Source organism: Vespa crabro, chromosome 15 (assembly GCF_910589235.1).
Source record: "Vespa crabro chromosome 15, iyVesCrab1.2, whole genome shotgun sequence".
Lineage (NCBI taxonomy): Eukaryota > Metazoa > Arthropoda > Insecta > Hymenoptera > Vespidae > Vespa > Vespa crabro.
Genome location: NC_060969.1, coordinates 3,538,115 through 3,560,614, shown reverse-complemented (window position 1 = coordinate 3,560,614; position 22,500 = coordinate 3,538,115). Strand labels below are relative to the sequence as shown.

The window sequence follows — 22,500 nt, the reverse complement described above, 5'->3', positions numbered from 1 at the left end:
CCACTCGATACTTCCTGTTAGCCTGTGATCGAGGGATCAAACCAATAGACTACCGATAGCCCTTTCAATTATTTCAACGATCGACTCGACCCAGTTTCTTACTTACCAAGTATATATACATATATTTCTATTTCTTTTACTTTTTATTTATTCGATTTTTTTGTAATCATCTATGTGTATATATATATATATATATATACATATACACAGATGCACATATACGTGTATGTATGTGTATATGTGTGTATCAGGTGTGCGCGCGCGCGACGTGCGATGTGTGTTTTATATGTATATGTAGATCAAAGTTCTTTTTACCTTTTAATTTTTATTTATTTATTTGTTAATTTCTTTTTGTTTTTTTTTCTTTTTTTTTTTTTTTTTTTTTTTAAATCCTTGCAGATAACTCGACGACCAACCTTCTTTGTCGATATTCTTGCCTGTTACATGCTCGCTTTATGATACCATCGATCTGCCTTATTTAAATACCTCGTTAAAATTTAATTATTCGTTAAGCACGTAGAATCAATTTTTTATTGTAAATCAGAGTTTCCACAAGGTCAGTTAGAGATCGTCTTGATTTTTTTGTCTTTTCTATTCTTTTTCTTTTTTCTTTTTTCTTTTTTGTCTTTTCATTCGTTTTTTTTTTTTCTATAAGAATTTCCCCCTTACGAACAAGAAGAAAATTCTTTTTCTGCAACGCGATTTATTATTATTTATAACGTAATATTGAATAATAATATCGAAGGATTAAACATTTTTATCTCAAAGTTGCATATATAAAGACGAGATATTATTAAAATTATTATTTTATTTATTTATAGTATATATATTTAATTATACTTTATATATATATATATATATATATTTACTATGATATATAATTAATATAATGTTATAATATATGGAATATAATATATTATAACATATAATATTAATGATAATGAAATTAATTAAAAAAATCTACATGCATATATAGAAATATACATACACACACATACACATATAATTCAGTTCTTTTCTTTCTAACAAAATTACAAGTAGAATTCGTAGAAAAAAATAAATTCTCAGAAAGCTAGTTCAAAAGCTTTATATATATATATATATATATATATATATATATATATATATAATATAAAAAATAAGTAAATACTCAGTCTCTATTTTGAAATTGTCATTTCTCGTTAAAAATGGCGGCTACAGGTAGCCATTAGAGTCACCGACCAATCGCAACCAACGTAATCGAAACGTATAATAATAAGAGAGAGAGAGAGAGAGAAAAAAGAGAGAAAGAGAGAGAGAGAAAGTGAGAAAGAGAGGAAAAGAGAGAAAGTGGGGAAGAGAGAGAGAGAGAGAGAGAGAGGGAGAGAGAGAGAGAGAGAAACGGACGATGAGAATAAAGCTTTTTAGGGGACGTCGACCCTACGAGATATTAGAAGACCTTCTACAAGGTTATGTCATCCCTTTCACGATGTGTGGCTTGAAGCACTTGAACGACTAACCCTTTCCTTCTGCCCTTAACATCGAAATACCAACCATATGTGAACTTCTAACCTCTTCGTTGCAATCTACATATCTATCGATCATATATATCTATACATACTTATATATATATAGATATATACATACACACTATAAACGCATATAACATATACAGACGTATATATATATATATATACATATATATATATATACACAAGCTTATTTCGTTGAAATAAAAACGTACGTACGAACGAAGTTAAGAGAATATCGTTGAAATTAGTTTTACAAATAGACGAAAGATAAGTTCGTATTTTCTCATTTGTTCTCGAAGAAGTTAGAAGAAAAGTTGAATTTCTTTTCTCGAACGATTGAAAAAGTCTTCGATCGGTCGGCTGTTATCAGGAGCGATGCATCGCACTTGCCTGTTTTCGACCTGACGAATCCCGCCCACGCTCAATGGGGAGAACGCGTCCGTGTATTGGTGACTGTATGTGAGAATGAGAAAGAGAGAGAGAGAGAAAGCGCGTTTCGGAGTGTGGGAAACGATAGAAAAGTTCGGTTTTCCCGCTCAACTCATGCTACTCTGATAAAGCCGGAAACAGTCGATTGATTGGAAAGCCCAAGTGTGAAGTCTAACACGATTGGTGGACCACTTGTGATCGAACCCACAAGATTCCTATTAATATACGTATATCTGTTTGCTGCCATGACAGCCTGGTGTTGAAAAAAATGGGAAGCGCTTTTTTTCCTGTATTGTAAGATCGAAACGAAACGATGGTATGAGAGGGAAAGGAATATTGAATGAATCAATGTTGTCCACTCACCCTTTTCATCTTTCTATATCCATCTGTCACACATCGAAATAGCAATTCTTTTTATTGTTGAACGATAATACTTTTATTTATAAAAAGGGCGTATATGTATATATATTTTTTTTCTTTTATTTTTATAGGTTAAAAATAAGGTCAAATAATTGTTCAAATTTATTATTGTCATAGTACGTAGATACGTCACGTTTGAGTTCATCACTCAAAGGATTTATCAATTTATTATTTAATGAATAATATATTTGTTTGTTAAGAGAGAAAAAAAAAAAAAAAAGAAACGAATATATTTTTCTCTTCTTTATTATGATAAAATACGATGGTAGTCGATGAAAATATTTCAATGAATTTTGTTTAAATTTATTACATTGTCTTACGCCTGAGATCAATAGCACGATTAATTTCTAATGGAATTTATTATTTATTCTGTTTTTATCGATCATTTAAATATTGCTCATTGGAGTTTAACTTTTGTTGTTTTGAATTTTCGTTTATCATAACGATAATTCTCTTTCGTTCGTTCGTTTTATTTAAACAGAGTTTTCACGTTGAAAGGGAACAGTTGGGATAATGACGAACGTAGTACTTACGTAGATATTCCATTAAGGTTGCAATGGCAGAATGATAATAAGCTACGACGATAATCCAACGAACAAAGGAAATTCGTGGGAGATCCTAGGGTCGCATAGCTCGTTAGGTGGTAGATATTGTCTCTTACTCTTCTACTCTGTGTGTGTGTGATGTGTGTGATGTGTGTGATGTGTGTGATGTGTGTGATGTGTGTAGGGTAGTTAGGTGTGCTGAGTATGTATGTCATGTATATATATATATATATATATAGATTATATTCAATGGATTCAGAATCATAGAAAACAGTTTTATCAAATTACATACACACACACACATGTATATGTATGTATATATATGTATATATATATATATATATAAAAGTAAATGTAAGTGGTGAAATTTTTGTTATAGGTTAGAATAATCATTTGTCCAAAAAAACATATTTAAAGTATATGAATTGTACGATGCATATATATAATATGTAATAGCAATATTATTAAGTTAAATGAAAGAGAGAAAAAGAGTCTGATAAATTAGATCCCTTGTTACAATTTATAAATCATACGTCATATAACTTTATATCTTTCCATATTATAATGTAGTATAAAGAATAAGTATATATATATATATATATATATATATATATCACTTTTATTAAATAAACAAAGTTGACTTTGTCATAGAGAAAAATTGAAAAGAAACTAATGAAGAAAAAAGAAAGATAGAACGAGAATAGAAAGAATAAAATTCATTTGATACGTTCGAATGTCAGAACTGAAATGAGACTCTTTAAAATTAAAAGAACTCTTCTCGACAGTCGACAGTCGACAATCGTCAATCGTCAAAGGGGAGAAAGCTAAATATGCCGATTGACCTCTTCGACCTTCTACAAACCTGTTCAAGTTTCTATGAATGTTTCGTTGGTTCTTCCTAACCCTTTCTCATTCTCTCTTCGTTCGTCTGTACGTCGTTTACTATTTCAGTGATATATTATTTGAAATAAGAGTGGAAAACGAGAGAATAAATAATAAATAATACATATTAAATATAGTACAAGATATAATCTACGTATGTATATATATGTATGTGTTTTTATATTATATACACATATGACATAACCTGTTTCGTTCATGTAATTGCGTCATGCTGAGAAATAGAAAAGGAAAGAGAAAGAAGAAGAAAGAGAGGGAACGAGAGAAGAGAGAGTGAGAGAGAGAGAGAGAGAGAGAGAGAGAGAACGAAGGGAAATATATGAGTACTAAGAAACACATAAGAGTATCAAAGCTTTCAAAGTAAATTGCACTTTCATGAAATTCTTTAACATCATGACTCCCTGATCATTGTCATCGCCTTCCTTTTGTATGAAATTACTTACACAAAGAGGTTAGGATTATATTTTTTTCTAATCCATATTAAAATAATAATAGATCGATACTAATCGAGATATTAATAATAAATAATGTTATTGTACGTCATATCAATTCGCATTCATATCATTTATTATTATCATTACTGTTGTTCTTGTTGTTGTTATTATTGTTATTAACTATTATTATTATTGCTGTCATCTTAAGAAAGAATTTCTTTTTTTTTTTTTTTTTTATTTAATTAAGATAGTATTAAATTCGTGGATTAGGATTAATAGGAAGAATTATTTTTAAATAAGTATTTATTAATTTACTTATTTACTTATTTATTTATCTAATTTATAAATCGTATTTAAATATTAGACTCGATATAATTCCTTTATAAAGTCGTCAGATAAAACGAATGATCTGATTGGTTCGGTACGTATCGATCCTTTGATTGGACACACCCATAATGACAGTCCTTTCCTGGATGTTATCCTGTTAGGATATTCCCGTACTCTTTTGTTCCCTTCTGTTGAAACGTTTCGTTATTTTTCTCTCCTTCTTTCCTCCATTCTTTCTTTCCCGTAAATAGTATATGTAGATGTTTTGTATGTGTTGTGTATATATTTGAAAAATCGTTGGTCGATTTCTCGTTATTCATATTATCCTGTGACGAGGAGAAGTCCGTTCATTATCTTCATCCTTTTCGAAACATCTTAAGAAATATATTATTATATTTTTTACTTTATTGCACTCTCTCTCTCACTCTTTCTCTTTATATATATATATATATATATATATATATATATATATATATACACATATATTTATATCTTTTTATTCGTATTTATCTGATATCTTTATTGATACTTCGACTTAAACATATTTTCGTGTATATAGATACGTGTATATATATATATATATACATACGTATATATATATATACGTATATTCGAGAAGTAAAATAAAGAAGAAAAGTTAGGTTAGGACGACGTTCGGGAAGAGAGAGAAGAAGATAAAAAAAAAAAAAAAGAAAAAGAGAAGCATGAGGAGAAGGAGATAATTCTTCTGACAAAAAAGAAAATGAAAAAACAAAAAAAAAACGAATTAATTCTTATTTGCTTGTTTCCCTTCTTAAGTTCTTCTTCTTCTTCGTCTTCTTCTTCTCATTTTTTTTCTTTCCACTTTTTCTTCTTTGATTCTTGTTCTCCTTTTAAACGCCTAACTCCACTACTATCATTCACTCCTTGCATCAAGTTTCTGCAAATTATTTCTCGCTTATGAAAACCTGATACATCTAACAGCGTCGCTGAACTGAGAACACTGCGATATTATCCACGAGAGAGAAAGAGAGAGAAAAGAGAAAAAATGTGTGTGTGTGTGAGAGAGAGAGAGAGAGAGAGAGAGAAAGAGAGAGAGAGAGAGAAAAAATAGAGAGAGAGATAGAAAGAGAGAAAAAGAGAGGGAGAATAACATTTGTTTTAATAGTTTTATTTGGATTTCTTTTTTCTTCTTCTTTTTTCGTTTATTTTTTATTATTATTTATAATACACGTAACAATTGTTTGAATATAAAAAATTATATTTTTTGATACTATTAATTGATACTTACTGATTATTATTATTATTATTATTATTATTATTATTATTATTATCATCATCATTATTATAACAATAATTAAATGTAAAAACTCGAAATGCGTTTCATCCCTTTCGATGAATAATTTCGACAAAATATAAATTATTCGACGACATTAAAATTAATAATAATAAATAAATAAATAAATAAATAAATAATAAATCATAAATAATAAATAATAATTATTATAAAAAATAAATGAATATAGAGGATAGAAAAAGAAGGAGGAAAAAAGAATTCTTTTAAAAAAGTAATCTTCGTTTCACTTCTCCGCAGTTCTTTATTTGGAATAAATTTCTTTCGTTAAGTACGAAGTTCATTGATCTTTTTGAACTGTGTAGCAATGACGCTTCCTTTAATAAAATTTTTTGTCTCCTTGTACAGAACAAAGAAAGAACAACATATGGACGGTACGCACATAACCGTGAGATTTTTTTCTTTCTTTCTTTCTTTCTTTTTTTTTGTTTTTTATTCTCTTTTCTTTTTCTACCCCATTTCGAGTTGTTCAAACCGGTTCTTCATGTATTTCTACGAATTTTATCGTTGTATTAATATTAATGAGTACATATAGATACGCAAATAATTATAACATTTCGTTCGATATGCGAACGAGTATATCCAAGAAATTATATAAGTCAGTAGGTCAATAAATTCTTCATCCAAGAATTTATTTGGGTCAGTAAGTCGATACTTCCCCCACTCTCATCCCCGTTATCCCAGAAATTTTATTTACGTTCAATCGACCGATACTTTTCTCTCGAAGAAATTTAATTAACTCTACGGTTCGATACTCTTTCATAAGGAATTTTTAATTGGATCAATCGGTCAATACGTTTTCCATCCTTATGAATTTTTATTAAGATCAGTTTGTCGATACTTCCTTCCTTTTTCGAATCCCAACCACCCACCCATCCCCTCATGGATTTTATTTTAAGTCAGGGAGATATTAATTTTTTTTCCTAAGAATTTATATGGATCAATAAGGTCATGGATTTCTTGGAATATAAAAATAAAATATTTTCTTTTTTATAGGTTAACAGTGTCAACGATTAATTATATTTCCTTTCCATAAATTGATGAGACTACATAATCGATTAGTACTAATATATACAAGGTGTCTGATAATTAATATAGAAGATGTATTTCGAAACCGTGTTATCGGTTCCGTGGAAAGCATGTTACTGTCATGTTATCGGAACATACAAAACGGAACACGGAACGCGAAACACAAAACACGAAATATAGAACATGGAACATGGGACCTGGAACATGCAACAACCCCCAAACGTAATTCAGATAGATCGTGGATCATTAATCGCTATTAAAATTCGATGTAGGTTTGATATAACCAATTTCACAATTTCCTTTTATTGCTCTCTCTCTCTCTCTCTCTCTCTCTCTCTCTCTCTCTCTCTCTCTCTCTCTCTCTCTGTATGTCTTTCAAAATTATCGTAGCCTGCTTTACAATAAATATTATTTTCTTAAGTATAAAAAAAACTTAAACGTTCCTGATTATATGATAAAGAACAATTGGACAAAGTTTCATATCGTATTCGACGAAAATTCGTAATGAGATATTTTCAATTAATTACAACACCCAAAGATCAAAGATTTTATAATAATTTTTATTAATAATTTTTTATAGTACCGATTGATTATTATTTTTCGTCTATAATAATTTTCTTTCGATATATTCAATACAAACGTTTCTAATTTTATAATCAGAAACACACAGGCGCATTCACTAAAGATTTTTCATGAATTAATAATAATAATAATAATAATAATAATAATAATAATAATAATAATAATAATAATAATAATAATAATAATTTTTATTACTAATTAGTAAATCGAATAATGAACGATAAATTGAATGAAATTTATCATCGATAATCGTTAATTAAAACCAATTACGCTTGTTCGTTTTTATAATGTTCTTCACCGTTTCTATTTCGAAAACTTTCCACCATCGCTGTTCAACATTCCATCCCCATCTGTAACTCCGACCTCCCACCCTCGAGCCCCTAGTACAAAGCTGTTGCTAACCCCACCCCGTCGAGTCAGGTCTCCGCCTTTAAAATTCGTGAGGTGTGCTATGGTGCGCAGCGACGTTCCTTCTCTATCATGCTGTCCTAATACCGTTGACATCTGCGCGATTTATCTTTCTTCAGCCTTTTAGCGACGAATTGGATACGTCACGCGTGCACGTAGAAAGTGTGAAAGAGATAGAGGAAGAGAGTGAAAGAGAAAGAGGGAATTAAAGCATAGAAAGAGAAAGGAATAGGGAACTACAAGAGATAGAGAGAGAGAGAGAGAGAGAGAGAGAGAGAGAGAGAGAGAGAGAGAGAAAGAGAGAGAGAGAGAGAGAGACTAAAGAAGAAAGAGAGAGATAAATAGATAGGGAGAAAGAGATAAAGAAAAATTAAAGAAGAGAGAGAGAGAGAACTAAAGGAGAGAGAAAGAGAGAGAGAGAGACTAAAGAAGAAAAAAAGAGTGACTGAAGAAGGGTGAGAGTAATAGGGGATGGGAATTAAAGGGCAGGAAGAAAGAGAAGACTACAGGAGAGAGAAAGAAAGAGTGAGGACTTAAGAAGAAAGATAAAGAAACGGATCAAGTTAATAAGTACTTACTTCGTGTCTCTTCCGTATTTCATGCTTTCTATATTCTCTTTCTCATCCTCGATCAAACATACTGAAATTGAATGAAGAATGACTAATTTTACTGATTCGCTCTATAATCCATGATATTAATTCTGATCAGTTGAATATTTTTAACGTAACGTAAATAATAGAAAAAAGAATGAAGGAAAGAAAGAAAAAAAGTAAGAAAGAATGAATGAATGAAGAAAAAAAAAAATAAATAAAGAAATAAATATATGGTGATTCATATGTATTATTGAATATATAAGAATTACTTCCTATATATTATTATAATATATTATATGTATAATTATTATTTATCTTATATTAATATATATAATAATTTATTAGAATTATTAATATTATCGAATATATATATCGAAGTCGTGAAATTGTTGAAATAATATATACTTAATTTCAATCTAAAATGTTCAATTAATATTTTGAAATTATAATATAAAATGTTTAACAATTTTTAGAATTTTTAATAAAATATAATAAAAAATATTTTTAAGAATCGATTCATTTTATAGATCATTCCATATCGAATGATACAGATTAGACCTTTTAAGAGTGAAAAATCTCCGTTTTAAAATTCCATCAAACGATAGAAATTTTTATTTTTAAAAATGTCCATCTTTGGGGTTAAATTTTTTTTTTGTCAAATTTCGATGACCTAATGGTACGATACTATTCTGATTATTATTTTGTTTGTCCTGTTCAAAAAATAAATAATAATAACGATAGAGAAAAATGAAATTCAATGGAAAAGATATAAGCATACTTGCAAGATCGTTAACAATTTCGATCTAAATAAATTCAATACATTCAATCGCTGTTCATTCATACTTTTAAAAAATATTATACATCATTTTCATTTGCTATTTTACGTATTATTTTCTTTCGAGTAAAATGTTTTAATTTTTTTTTCTCTTCTTTTTTTCTTTTTTCTTTTTTTTTCTTTTTTCTTTTTTTTTTTTTTTACAGGAGAATAAATACCGCGTAGAATTTTATTCAACAAGAAGTTATATCGTTATTTGTAAAAACATCCCTTTAAGAAAGCGCGCGAGCAAACAAGAAAGCAAAAATATCCACAAAATTTCGAAGACCATCATCATATTACCCTGATTCCTATTTGTCAACGAAACGAAACGAAACGAAATGAAAAAATAAAAGAACAAGATAAAGAAAAAAGAAATTCAAAGGAAACAATGGAAACTTGCAAGATCAAAGTCAACAATTACAATACAGGAACAATTCTATTTTACATATATTCATATATTTTACAAATTATTCTCTTTGAAATAATACATTTTATTTATTTATTTTTTTCTTTTTTTAATCCCAGGACAACAACTTCATTTTAGAATTTTACTTGAGATAATATTTTATCCTAATTTTTAAAAACATCCCTTTTGCAAGCGAGTAAGCGAACGAGCAAGCAAGCAAGCAAGCAAGCAAGCAAGCAAGCAAGGAAGCAAGCAAGTAAGCAAGCAACCAAACATACCCACCAAATTTCAAAGACCACCAAAATGATACTATCCTGATTCCTGTTTGTCTGTCCTGTGCAACAAGCAAACAAAACAGAACAAAATAACAACAAACAAACAAAGAAAAAAAGGGATAAATGTATTCAAAGTGCTTAGAGATTGGTAAAAAAAAATAAAATCTTGCGTTTCGTGTTAGAGTGATCAAATAAGGTAAAATATCGAATAGGGTTAGGAGAGGGTGGAAAGGGTTCGGATCTTAACAGATTGCTCGGTACTGATTTAAAGATAAATGTAAGCAACAGGAACCCATGAAAACGTTGAGATGAAGCAACGCCGAAATTCCATGGTAAGGGGTCTTCGAAGAACGTGGCAGCCCTTTTATGGGTGTTCTGGGTCTGTTACTCCCTAAAGGGCATACGCCTACGCACTTTTACTAGGAAACCATGAAGAAAGGATTGGTTAGACTTTAACACAAGCCCTTCCAAGATTCTTCGAAAGAAACTTCGAATACAAAAGATGATTTACCATAGAAACGATTTATCATAATTGAATCGTTAAATCGTAAAAGTGATTCAAGAGTATAAAACTTCTTTCTCTTTCTTTTCTTCTTTTTTCTTTTTCTTTTTCTCTTTCTTTTCTTAAAATCAGCTTATTGCCCTAATTCTTACGATGGTTAAATTTAATATTATACGAATATATAAATATATATATATATATATATATATATATATATATATATATTTATAATATGTGTATGTATATGTGTATGTATATTATTGCAAAATATGCGCAATGGATTAATTTTGTTTTTTATTATACTTTTTTTTTCTTTTCAATTTTTTTCTGTTTACTTAAACCACACAAATATTCGTAATCAACTGGCTTATGTTAACGAAAAATTTACAATTTCTAAAATATTCCAGACCTTTTGAAAACATTCCATCGATTATCAACACCAAAAGAATAATTTTACTGATGATAAATCTCTCTCTCTCTCTCTCTCTCTCTCTCTCTCTCTCTCTCTCTCTCTCTCTCTGATTAATATTATAAATTAATAAAATACAATTAATGCTTTTTAGTAATGAAAAAAAAAAAAATGGATGAACATTATCTAAAGAAAAATAATTAACATAATGTATAAATAAATAACAAGCAAAAGTTGATTAAGCCGGACATTGTTTGAAGAAAAATATATCAATTAATCATAATCGTATTCCTTGTTTAATTATGTAAGAGTATAAATAAATAATTATCATAAAACGTTCTTTGGAATCATCTCTGACGCATCGTTTATGTTCCGATTAAATCGAGTTATGTTGTACCCAATCATCGAAGTATAATATTTGTTTACTGTGTCAGAGTTCGGCCTGGTTAAGTATAATTTTTTTTCTCGTTCTGTTTTGTTTTCTTTTTATTTACTTATCTTTCTTTTCTTCTTTTTTTTTCTTCTTTTTTTTTTTTTTTTTGTTTCTTTTTGTTTTTTCTTTACATTATCATTTTGTACCAAACAAATATTATTTACCAACGAATAATCATACCAAATTCCCTTTGTCCGTCAATCTTTAATGTCCATTTAAATAATCTCAACGTATCTGGATATATTGGTATATATGTATATGTGGTATACACAACGTATCTCGATAGAGCAGTTCGCAGTACTTCAAGGTCGGGTTTGCATGGACACGCATGTAAATGAATGGGGACTGGATAGGGCAGTGTAACAGGCTAACAAAGAACGCAAGGAGTCTTTCAAGGGTCTTATAGGCCTTTTAAAGCTGCTGAACAAAGACAGTAACAGTAACAGTACCACCAACACCAGCAGCACCAACATCAGCACCATCAAATACACACACACACACACACACCAGTATCAGCATCAAAAATATCACCACCACCACCATCATCATCATCATCAGTGATAATAGCAACACTACAATAATTAAATTAAATGATGGTCTATGAATTTATTCATCGTCATTCAGAAATTTGCAATCCAAAGTTTTCAATTACATAAGAATAGATTTATTATTAAATATCTATCGAATATTATTATTATTATTATCATCATCATCATCATCATCATCATTATTATTATTATTATTATTATTATTATTATTATTATTATTATTATTGTTATTATTATTATGCTCGTATTAATCGCTCCTTCTATTTATTACGCGATCAAAGAGAATAAATAATAATTGATGTCGTTTTGATCTTGACGAATTGTTTATTTCTTTTTTTTTTATTTTTTTTTTTTTTTTTAATAAAAAAGAAACAAAAGAAATAAGAGAAAGGAAACATGAGAATCTATAGGGCGTTTAACTGTCAATCAAAATTTTCACGGGTAATCACGATACGACACTCTTACGATTACCTTATCAAGCCTACAGAAATTCAGAGGAGTTAGGATATACATACCTATCTACATACATGCGTATATATATACATACATACATACATACATACATACATATATATATATGTGTGTGTGTGTGTACTTCGTTTCACCTACCCGTGTTTAACAACGTACCACACCCAACTCATTGCAACGAACCCTATTCGCAACCCTCGTTTTAGACGAATCGTGAATACACGTTAGGGGTGCAAAGTATTAGGCTGTTACGTTCATAGAAGAGGGATCATTTGGGATAGATGTAAAGAGGGAGAAAGGGGTGGGGTGGGGTGGGACGGAAGGGACGAAAAAGAGGGTTGATTCGCAACATGTAGGGATGCTGAGTTCTACCCAAACCGGTGTTCAATGGCACCCCATTGTGTCATTCATCGATTACCTACTACTTTCTGTTACGCCAACCTTAACCGCATATCGATCGGAACACATATACGTTTTCTTTCGGGTCAAATGAATTTATTTCGTAAGTTTAAAGGAAGTTGATATTTTTCTTTCGTTCTTTTTTTCTTTCCTTTTTCTTTTTTTTTCTCTCTCTCTTTTTCTTTTCTTTTTCTTTTTTGCTCGCGTAAATTACAACGACGACACTGTAAATTTTTACGAAATGTTTTTCTTCGGGGTTTTCTTTTTTTTCTCTCTAATTGTTTCTCGTTTTTTTTTTTTTTTTTTATTTAATTAATTAATCCTGAATATCTTGCAATATTCGTTTTCGAGTAATTAAACGATACTGATTTATTGTTGAAATGTTTACTGTCAAGAAAAAAGAAAAGAAGAAAAAAAAAAGAAAAAAGAGAAAAGAAATATTAAGAGGACGTTTAGATTTGACCTCGGTTTTCTGTCTTTTTTCTTTTTTCTTTTTTCTTTTTTCTTTTTTTTTTTTTTTTACTTTGAAACGACCAATTACCAGCAACGAAATTAGTTGGATCAATTTACTCGAAATCGTCGCGATGACGAATATAAAGGGAGAAAGATAAAGAAAAAACAAGAGAGAAAAAAGAAGAAGAAGAAGAAGAGGTAAAAGGGCAATTCTTTTGAAGACTTGTTGATATAGTTCAGACTCAAAGTCGTTCTTGGTTTCCATGAAAATAATACTTTATTTAGAATGTCGAGATGTCTGGACTCTTGAGTCTGTCTCGAGTTTATCATTCTTCTCTCTCTCTCTCTCTATATATATATATATATATATATATATATACGTACCATACACATACATACACACACATGGAGACATAACACGCGTGTATGCATGCATGTACGCACGTACGCAGACGAAATGAAAGAAATATGAAAGAAAAGGAAGAAAATAATAGTAGTAGTAGTAGTAGTAGTAATAGTAGTGGTAGTAGTGGTAGTAGTGGTAGTAGTGGTAGTAGTGGTAGTAGTAGGGGTATACTGTAGAAATAAAGTCAAAGCTCACTGAAATTCCAAGTCCAGTTATCAGTTTGTCACGGTTTCTCGATCGGTCGTGACGTCTCGTTGGATTTTTAACGTTAAGTAAATTATATTAAACGAAAATACGAGAAAATACGAACGAAAAGAAAGGAAATAGGAAAAAATAGAATAGAAAAAAAAAAAAAAAAAGGAAACAAAACAAAGTAAAAGTATTAAGAGAGATATATTATAGAAAGAAGAGATCATAGAAAAGGGAAAACTTTTTCCTTGATCATTCGACGATCATTATTGTTCGGCCTTGACAGTGAACTTGTTCTAACATAAACAATTGATTGATTCTCGAGTACGATTCTAAAGTTCGTAATTTTTTTTTTTTAACGAATGGACGATTTTTTTTTTTATTTTTTCTTATAAATAATTCGTTTAATAATTCAAATTAATCAACGAAAGTAGGCGAAACGTGATTCCGTTCGTGACTTATAGCTCGTTTTAGTTTTTCTTTTTTTTTTTTTCTTCTTCTTTTTCCTCTTTTTTGTTCTTGTTTTCCTTGCGCGCCCGTGTGCCTTTTTTCTTTCTTTTCTTTCTTTTTTTTTTCTTTTTTTTTTACACATTTCTTTTTCTTTTTTTATCGACAACATCCACGTCTCTTTCTCTCTCTTGAAGATTTATCGCAATTTGCGTCAATCGATTTTTCATTATCAATCGTTTCTCGACCTTTCATTATAATAAATGCAATACTAATAATCCTTCATTAAAACTCGATATATATATATATATATATGTGTGTGTGTGTGTGCGTCTGATTACTTAGGAAATTATAAGAACTGTGACTTTTGTATTTGACGTAAGTGACACGAGTGAAAAAAGTGATGAATATGTTTTAGAGATGTTAAATAATTAAATAATTAAATAAATAAATAAATTAATTATAATTAATTATTAATGTGCATTAAATCTAAACAAATCGAAGGAATACAGTTTTAATATATAAACGAAAATGTTTCTCAACGAAACTTTGTTAGTGCTAACTTATACGGCCAATATTATGTCCAGGCTACCTGAACAAAAGAAATTAAGTTCGCTCGATGATCCTAATGATTTTTCTAATCAAACTACGACAACACTTTCGCCGGAAGAAGAGGAAAATAAATTCGAATTCGAAGATCGTAAGTGTTTCTCATTGACTTTTTCTTTTTGTTTCTCTTCCTTTTTTTTTTCTTTTTCTTTTTCTTTTTTTTTTTTTTTTTTTTCTTTTAAATACTTGTAAAAAAAGCAAACAATTGTTTTCAAACATAATCGAAACTAATTTTATGTGTTCTTTAGGATGGACTTAAACAATTTTGTTTTTTCTTTCATTATTAATAACAATAAACATATTATAAAATTAAATTATTAATTATTATCGAAGAGAAAGAAAGAAAGGGGGGAGGGGGATAAAAAATATTCTTCTGTAATTCAAAATCATTACTTGATAATAATAATAATAATAATAATAATAATAATAATAATAATAATAATAATAGTTATTATTATTATTATTATATCAAAATAAATCATAACAAATTTATTTAATCATTATTTTTTTAATCATTATGTTTTTTTAATATACAAAAGTATATATATATATATATATATATATATATATATATATATATATATATAAAGAGTGCTAATTCAACGACGAATAGACAAAACATGGATTCATATAAAGCTATATTCAACTAATAAAATGACGTAGACAGATATTGATAACAGTATTGATAACCTTTCTTAGGTCGAATTACTTTGTCTGTCTCTTTCGAATTTTAACTTAATAATAAAGAACGGTGTGTATGTACCTTTAACAAATTTTTTATTTTTATATGTACAGATGCATATATATATATATATATATATATGTATGTATGTATTTTACGTAAATGTAAATAAGTATTGTATAATAAAAAAGAGCGCGATAATACGTGTACGTAATATGAATTTAATTGGTTATTAAAAAATCTATTTTTTTTTTTTTTTTAGATCTAACTACAAATTATAATTAATACAAATTAATTTATTACGTACACATTTTTCGTTTCTTTTTTTTTCCTCTTTTTCTTTTTTTTCTCCCGTTATATTTTTGGTCCCCATTCGAATGATTGACCGTCGTACAGATCGTTTAAGAATTATGATATTCTACAGGCGTTTTTAATAAATCCATTCTTCTTTGATTTATAATTTTTAATATTATGATAAAAAGTTTGTACTATTATTACATTAACAATTATTAAAATTAATAATATATCGATGGGGTTATTTATTTTTCTTTTTTTTTTTTTTTTTGTTCTTTTATGTATATTATATATTATTTCGAACGTCATACTTTATTTTCTTTTATTTTATTCGGAATGGTTAGCGCATAGATTGGAATAGAAAAATGGGGAAAAAAAGTTGTATCACTTGATATAATATCGATTTATTATCGATATTATTTCAATCATCTTACGATTAATTATGTCTGCACATTTATTTATTTATTTATTTATTTATATAGAATGGTACATGTGGAGGTGTTACGAGCCCTATGGTTGTTTCTACATCGGTGCACCATGGTCAGGAGAAAATCGTCCTGTTTCAATGTTTCCAGCTCGACCAGATAGTATCAATCCACGTTATTTACTATATACACGTAATTACATAGATCAACCCCACGAATTGAAGATTGATCATTTCGATACGATCAAGAGTGCATTGTTTCGATTAGATAGCAATTTTTACTTCATTATACATGGATTTTTAGACAACGGCGATAACACTTGGGTAATGGTGAGTATCTAAATGAAATAACAAAGAAAAAGAAAAAAAAAAAAACAAGAAAAAGAGAGAAGTCGATAAAATAATTTTCTACTTTCGAAAATTTTTTCTTTCTTTTCATCTTTCTTAATTAATTTGAATTAATTAATAATTGTAATCGAATAATCTTTTAGAGAACACTGAATGAATTATTATTGCGAGAAGATTGCAACATTTTAATCGTAAATTGGATAGGTGGAGCAGGTCCGCCATATACACAAGCAGTAGCCAATACGAGATTGGTCGGTGCAATGACAGCTCGATTGGCGGCTCAATTAATAAATATAGGTAAAATTTTACCAACGAAGATGCACATTATTGGACACAGTCTTGGAGCGCATACAGCTGGTTACGTTGGTTATACATTAAGGCTACGTTATCGTCACATTTTGGGAAGGATTACAGGTTAGAAAAGAAAGGCGGGAGATTTGAATTTGACCGCGAAAAAGGAAAGAGAGAAAAGGGAAGAAAAAAACGAAAAAAAAGAAAAAAAAGAGAAGTAAAATTTCTCGTCATATTTGACGCGGATTTCTTCTCCCCTTCTCCTTTTTTCAAAGTCAACGACTTCGTTACTACGCTCACGACGATCATCGTACTTCGTTCTTTCGTTCGTACGTTCGTTCGTTCGTTCGTTCATTCATTCGTGCGTAACCCGAACAATCCCGAACTCCTATCCTTCATCTCTTCGCAGACACGTGGTACTGTCGACACTCCGGAGACATACGAAGATGGCCGATCGAATCCCAACCGATCAGGGTAACAGCTATGAAGGAAGAGAACCTTCGAACGACCTGCTTTTACCTCTCTCACTGACGTTTTTTTCTGTCCGCTCTCTTTTCTTTCTTTTTTCTCTCTTTCTCTCTTTTTATATTCATATCTATCGTCTTCTTCCATTCATTTTTAGAACATATAATAAACGATAGAAAGCTAATCTCTCTGTCTCTCTCTCTCTCTCTCTCTCTCTCTCTCTCTTTTTCTTGAGTCAAAAGGTCATTCCAGTTATTCCAAAGAAATCGTTTAAAATCCTATGTGAATACGAAGATAAATAAAAGTTAAAAACATTTAACGATCTCTTTCTCTCTCTCTCTCTCTCTCTCTCTCTTTCTCTCTCTATCTCAATTTCTATCTCACTCTTTAGAATTTACGTACGTATGCACGTATGTTCTGAAAGTATTATACATGCGTTTACATATTTAAATATATATATACACAAAAACACGTACACACATACGTAAGAAAAAAGGATGGCAAAAGAAAAATATCTTTCGTTTGCGTAATCGTGCAAAAAAAAAATTATGCACATACAAATCTAAACTCGTAAAGAGGTTATGCATGCTTTTTGTTCTGCGAATAGAGAAACTATATATATATATATATATTTATTTTAAAGAAAAAAGAAAGTAAATGGAATCTTCAATCTTTATTTTTCTTTTCTTTTCTTTTCCTTTTTTTTTTTTTTTTCCTTTTGCGATAACAACAAAACAGATCGATCGATATTTATGGACATACATCGGTAACAAAGAAAAAATTATCCAGCTTTATTATTACGTAAGCTATCGATCCCATCGGGAAATATCAGGATAGTAGGACGTGCTTGAAGTTATCGTGTCCCTTTACGAATTCTTCTATCCTGAACGAAGGGACCATTGATCTTTCTTTTATCTTTTATCTTTTCTTTTTCTTTTTTCTTTTCTTTTTTTTTTTTTTTTTCCTTTTTTTTCTTTCCCTCTTTTAACAATTATTCCATTTTATTTTAATTAATTGATAAACAAATATATTTATTTATTTCTAAATGGATAAATATATTAATAAATATAAAATATATTTTAATTGTTTTAATGATCGTATGATTCGTTTATAACAAAAAGTATCTATATATATATATATGTGTGTGTATGTGTGTGTACGTTTCATTATGCTTTCTGTCTTTTTCACATCCTGTTATTATAAAAAAGGAAAAAAAATCGTCTAACTTTCTTTAACAAAGCATGTGCGAAATTAATTTTACACGTACACGAAAAAGATCACACTTCCTTCTTTACGCAATGTCAGATGTAATAAAGCATTTCGTTAGTCCATATATGACGATGTTACGACGAAATACGCGCACAAAACTATCCTGTAACTCTTACTTAAATATATTCTCTTAGTCGACGAAAAAGAAAAAAGAAAAAAGAAAAAGAAACAAAAGGAAGAAGAAAGAAAAAAGAAAAAGAAAAAGAGCAAAAAATTGCAATAATACTAATGACATTTTGTTCATAAATCAAAGCGCAAACCTAAGATAATGTTTTCTGAGAGAAAGTTGCAAAAAAGTGAGAGAGAGACAGAAAAACAGAGAAAGAGAAAGAGAAAGAAAAAAACAAAAATTCCAATTAATAATTAATTATCTCGGATCGTTTATATAAAATACAAATTATTATTATTATTATAATAAACAACAGGATTGTTATTCAAACGAAAGAACAAAATTTTTTAAATGGCGAACTTTTCGAGTTTCTTTCCTTTTCTTTTTTTATTTTTTCTATTCTTTTTTTTTTTTTTTTTTTTTTTCATTCCATTAACGCAAATAATCCTGCGTACTTTTATACTTACACATATCCAAAGTCATAATGACATATTCATATATATATATATATGTACATATATATGTATACATTGCTAATAATTATTGTTCGTCTTACTTTGCTATTAAGGTCTCGATCCAGCGGAGCCACACTTCAGCAATACCTCGCCTATGGTACGACTCGATCCAACCGACGCAATGTTCGTGACAGCAATTCACACCGATTGTAATCCATTTATCAGCGGTGGCCTTGGTATTACTCAACCTGTTGGCCATATAGATTTCTATCCAAATGGTGGTCGCAATCAGCCTGGTTGCAACGAGGGTGTACTCAATTCGATCACCTTGGAACGTGGTAGTTTCTTTCGTGGTTAGTCATATTTCTCAATTGATTAATAATATCCATATACATGGTGTCACATAATATTCTTTATAATATTTATCGTGATATTCTTACTTTTATTAAAGGAAAAAAGAAAAAAAGAAAAAAAAAAGGAAAGAAAAAAGAGAGTAAAGAAAATTTCAGGTTGTTACAAAAAGAATATATTAAATGTACAATATCCTTCTATTATATTTGTCCTTATATATTTTTAATTTATTTATTTTTCATCTCTCTCTCTCTCTCTCTCTCTCTCTCTCTCTCTCTCGCGCGCGCGCGCGCGCACGCGATATCTCTTTCTTTTATTTGTACAAGATGTTTAACAAATTTTGAAAAAAATTTATCTTTTTTTTTTACAATGTCTTTTTGCATTCTTCTTTTTGGAGAATAGAAAATAATTAAATTTATTTAATTTAAAATTTTTTCGATTTAATTTCTTTCTTGCTAATACGTTATTGTTATTTCTCTTCTTTTGTGTTCCTTTTTTTCTTCTTTTCTTTTTTCCTATAAATTATAATAGATAGTAATTATTAATGTTATTTTTTAAAAAATTTTTTTTTATTTTTTCTAAGGTATCAAGAGGTTCTTAGGATGCAATCATATTCGAAGTTACGAATATTTCATCGAGAGTATCAACACCAATTGTCCATTCATAGCGGTTCCCTGTACGTCTTGGGATAAATTTCAAGAGGGTAGTTGCTTCGATTGCGTCGATCAATATTGTCCTAGATTTGGTCTGGATTCACAGCCTGGGAATTATCATGCTTCTGTTTTCTTAATGACAGGCTCGGACAAACCATTTTGTAGTTAGTAATTTCTATCACACGTATAAACCTACTAATTATTTTGAAATCTTCGATTGAAAAAAAAATAAAAAAAGCCAATGATTTTTCTCTAAAATGTCGCTTATCTGAGATTAAGATATTTAACAGAATATTTTAAAATCCTCCATATAATAAATTCTCTCTCTTTCTCTTTCTCTCTTTCTATGACACAGGGTTCGGTAAAAGTTCTTAAGTAATCTTGTCCCTATTTTTCTTTTTTTTTTTCTTTTTTTTTTTTTTATTTTCTTTTTATATCGATTATAGCCTTTCGAAATTTTTCAGACTAATTTTTCGATTTCAACTTGATTTACGATCTTACGAAATAATTTAATAAAGTTTAAAATGTAAAAAAAAAAAAAAAAAAAGAAAAAAGAAATAATTCCCGATAATCATTCCTAGGAAACGTTTCTTAATTGCACAAAATGTGCCTGTTAATTAATTAACGAACTATCACGTATCTGTCGTTATGAGTAATTAATATTTTCCCAATATTTTTCAGAGGCTCATTATCGCGTAACAATAAATATTTCGAAAACGAACGAGAGTTTAAGTTATGGCGGAGAAGTGGGCATGTTTTTCATTAGAGTTATCAGTGCTAATGGAAAACAAACAGAGAAGATGAAACTCAGTACTAATTCGAAATATTATGAGCCTGGTAGTGTACACAAAATTGTATTACCTGGCGATGTAATAGGTAAACCAGAATCTGTTGAAATCACTTGGGAATATCAGACTTCTATGTTCAATCCTTTAACATGGAGATTTCTTCATACACCACGTGCTTATATCGATTCATTGACGGTCGATAATCTTGAATTTAATCATGGGTATGTACTACTTGATAATTTTCTTTTTTTCTTTTTTCTTTTTTTTTTTTTTTTTTTTTGCAATAATCAATTCTAACGATCCTATAGATCCTATCGATATTTTACTTCGTTCATACAATTTTTTAAAACTATCCAAACGACATGTCATCATTTCTATTATTACTGAACAATAATATTTCATATTGATTTATTTTAAAGTTTATTTTCAATTCTAACTTATCCCTTTTCAATAATAATTTTTAATAAGGATATATTATTAAATTAAACGTTGAAGAAAAAAATAAAAGAGAAAAAGAAAAACGAACTATCCTAATATATTCTATTTACTCAATTATTTTATATAAAATTAATTATATAAGATTTATTGTAATATTCGTTAATGCTTTTATATATCTATATATATATATATATATATATATATATATATATATATATATATATATAAATGCAGACAAAAATAGTAATTAATTTATAATTAAGTACTATATATATATATATCATCGTAATAATTATCTTTTTTTTCATTAGAATCACGGTCTGTCCAGATGAGACAAATACACTGATAGCGAACAAGCCAAAGATCTTAACAGTAGAAAATTGTGGCAATACCAATACCAACGTTGTATCAACCTGAACATCTTCAAGATTATTATCATATTGAATTGTTGCAAAAATCATGACAATAAATAACTCTGCCATCATTATCAACGACAACGATAACAATAACGAGGAAAAAAATTGGAAGGAAGGAAAAAAAAAATAATAATAATAATAAGAAGAAAGATGACAAATAGATTGTACGATTAATCTAAACTCATGCTTCAATCGACTAGGATATATTTTCGCCAAGTTTAATTTATTGCTCGACGATTCATACAAGTTGTCAAGGTACTCTCATCAAGTTTCCTTATGTTAACATCTCATCCTTCTTTTTCTTCTACTTCCTTTTTCCTTTTTTACTTCTTCTTCTTGTTCTTCTTCTTCCTCGTCCTCTTTTCTCTCTATATATACATATGTATATACGTACATACATATTAATACACACATACACATACACACACAGATGCACACACACACATATATAAATCTTTTATTGAACGCATGTAATAGAGTTAGTTTCGCTGAATGATCAGTGGTACCAACTTTAATACACGAATGAATCTAATCCTTTCACTGTCATTATGCATACATGCATCTTTCACCTTGGCACTTACTTTCATGCGTGACCGGTAAATCGAAGACTATTAATCCAATCATTTGTGATTATAACTCTCTTTA

The 22,500-nt window shown here is 29.0% G+C and overlaps 1 protein-coding gene across 3 annotated transcripts in view; it reads left to right on the top strand.

Moving 5' to 3' along the window:
* LOC124429295 (pancreatic lipase-related protein 2-like) overlaps nucleotides 1-22,111 on the top strand; it is a 38,914-nt gene extending 16,803 nt beyond the window's left edge. Inside the window, exons 1-8 of one of the 3 annotated variants that reach the window (XM_046974388.1) lie at nucleotides 13,881-13,899; nucleotides 14,609-14,963; nucleotides 16,331-16,602; nucleotides 16,764-17,034; nucleotides 19,323-19,562; nucleotides 20,144-20,377; nucleotides 20,895-21,222; nucleotides 21,751-22,111. In XM_046974388.1, coding sequence (XP_046830344.1) covers nucleotides 14,795-14,963; nucleotides 16,331-16,602; nucleotides 16,764-17,034; nucleotides 19,323-19,562; nucleotides 20,144-20,377; nucleotides 20,895-21,222; nucleotides 21,751-21,856 — 1,620 coding nt within the window. In that variant the 5' untranslated portion in view covers nucleotides 13,881-13,899; nucleotides 14,609-14,794 and the 3' untranslated portion in view covers nucleotides 21,857-22,111. Of the gene's footprint in view, nucleotides 1-13,830; nucleotides 14,964-16,330; nucleotides 16,603-16,763; nucleotides 17,035-19,322; nucleotides 19,563-20,143; nucleotides 20,378-20,894; nucleotides 21,223-21,750 lie in introns of those variants that run through there. The other 2 variants (XM_046974389.1, XM_046974387.1) reach the window with 2 other exon arrangements.
* The last annotated feature ends 389 nt before the right edge of the window (nucleotides 22,112-22,500 follow it).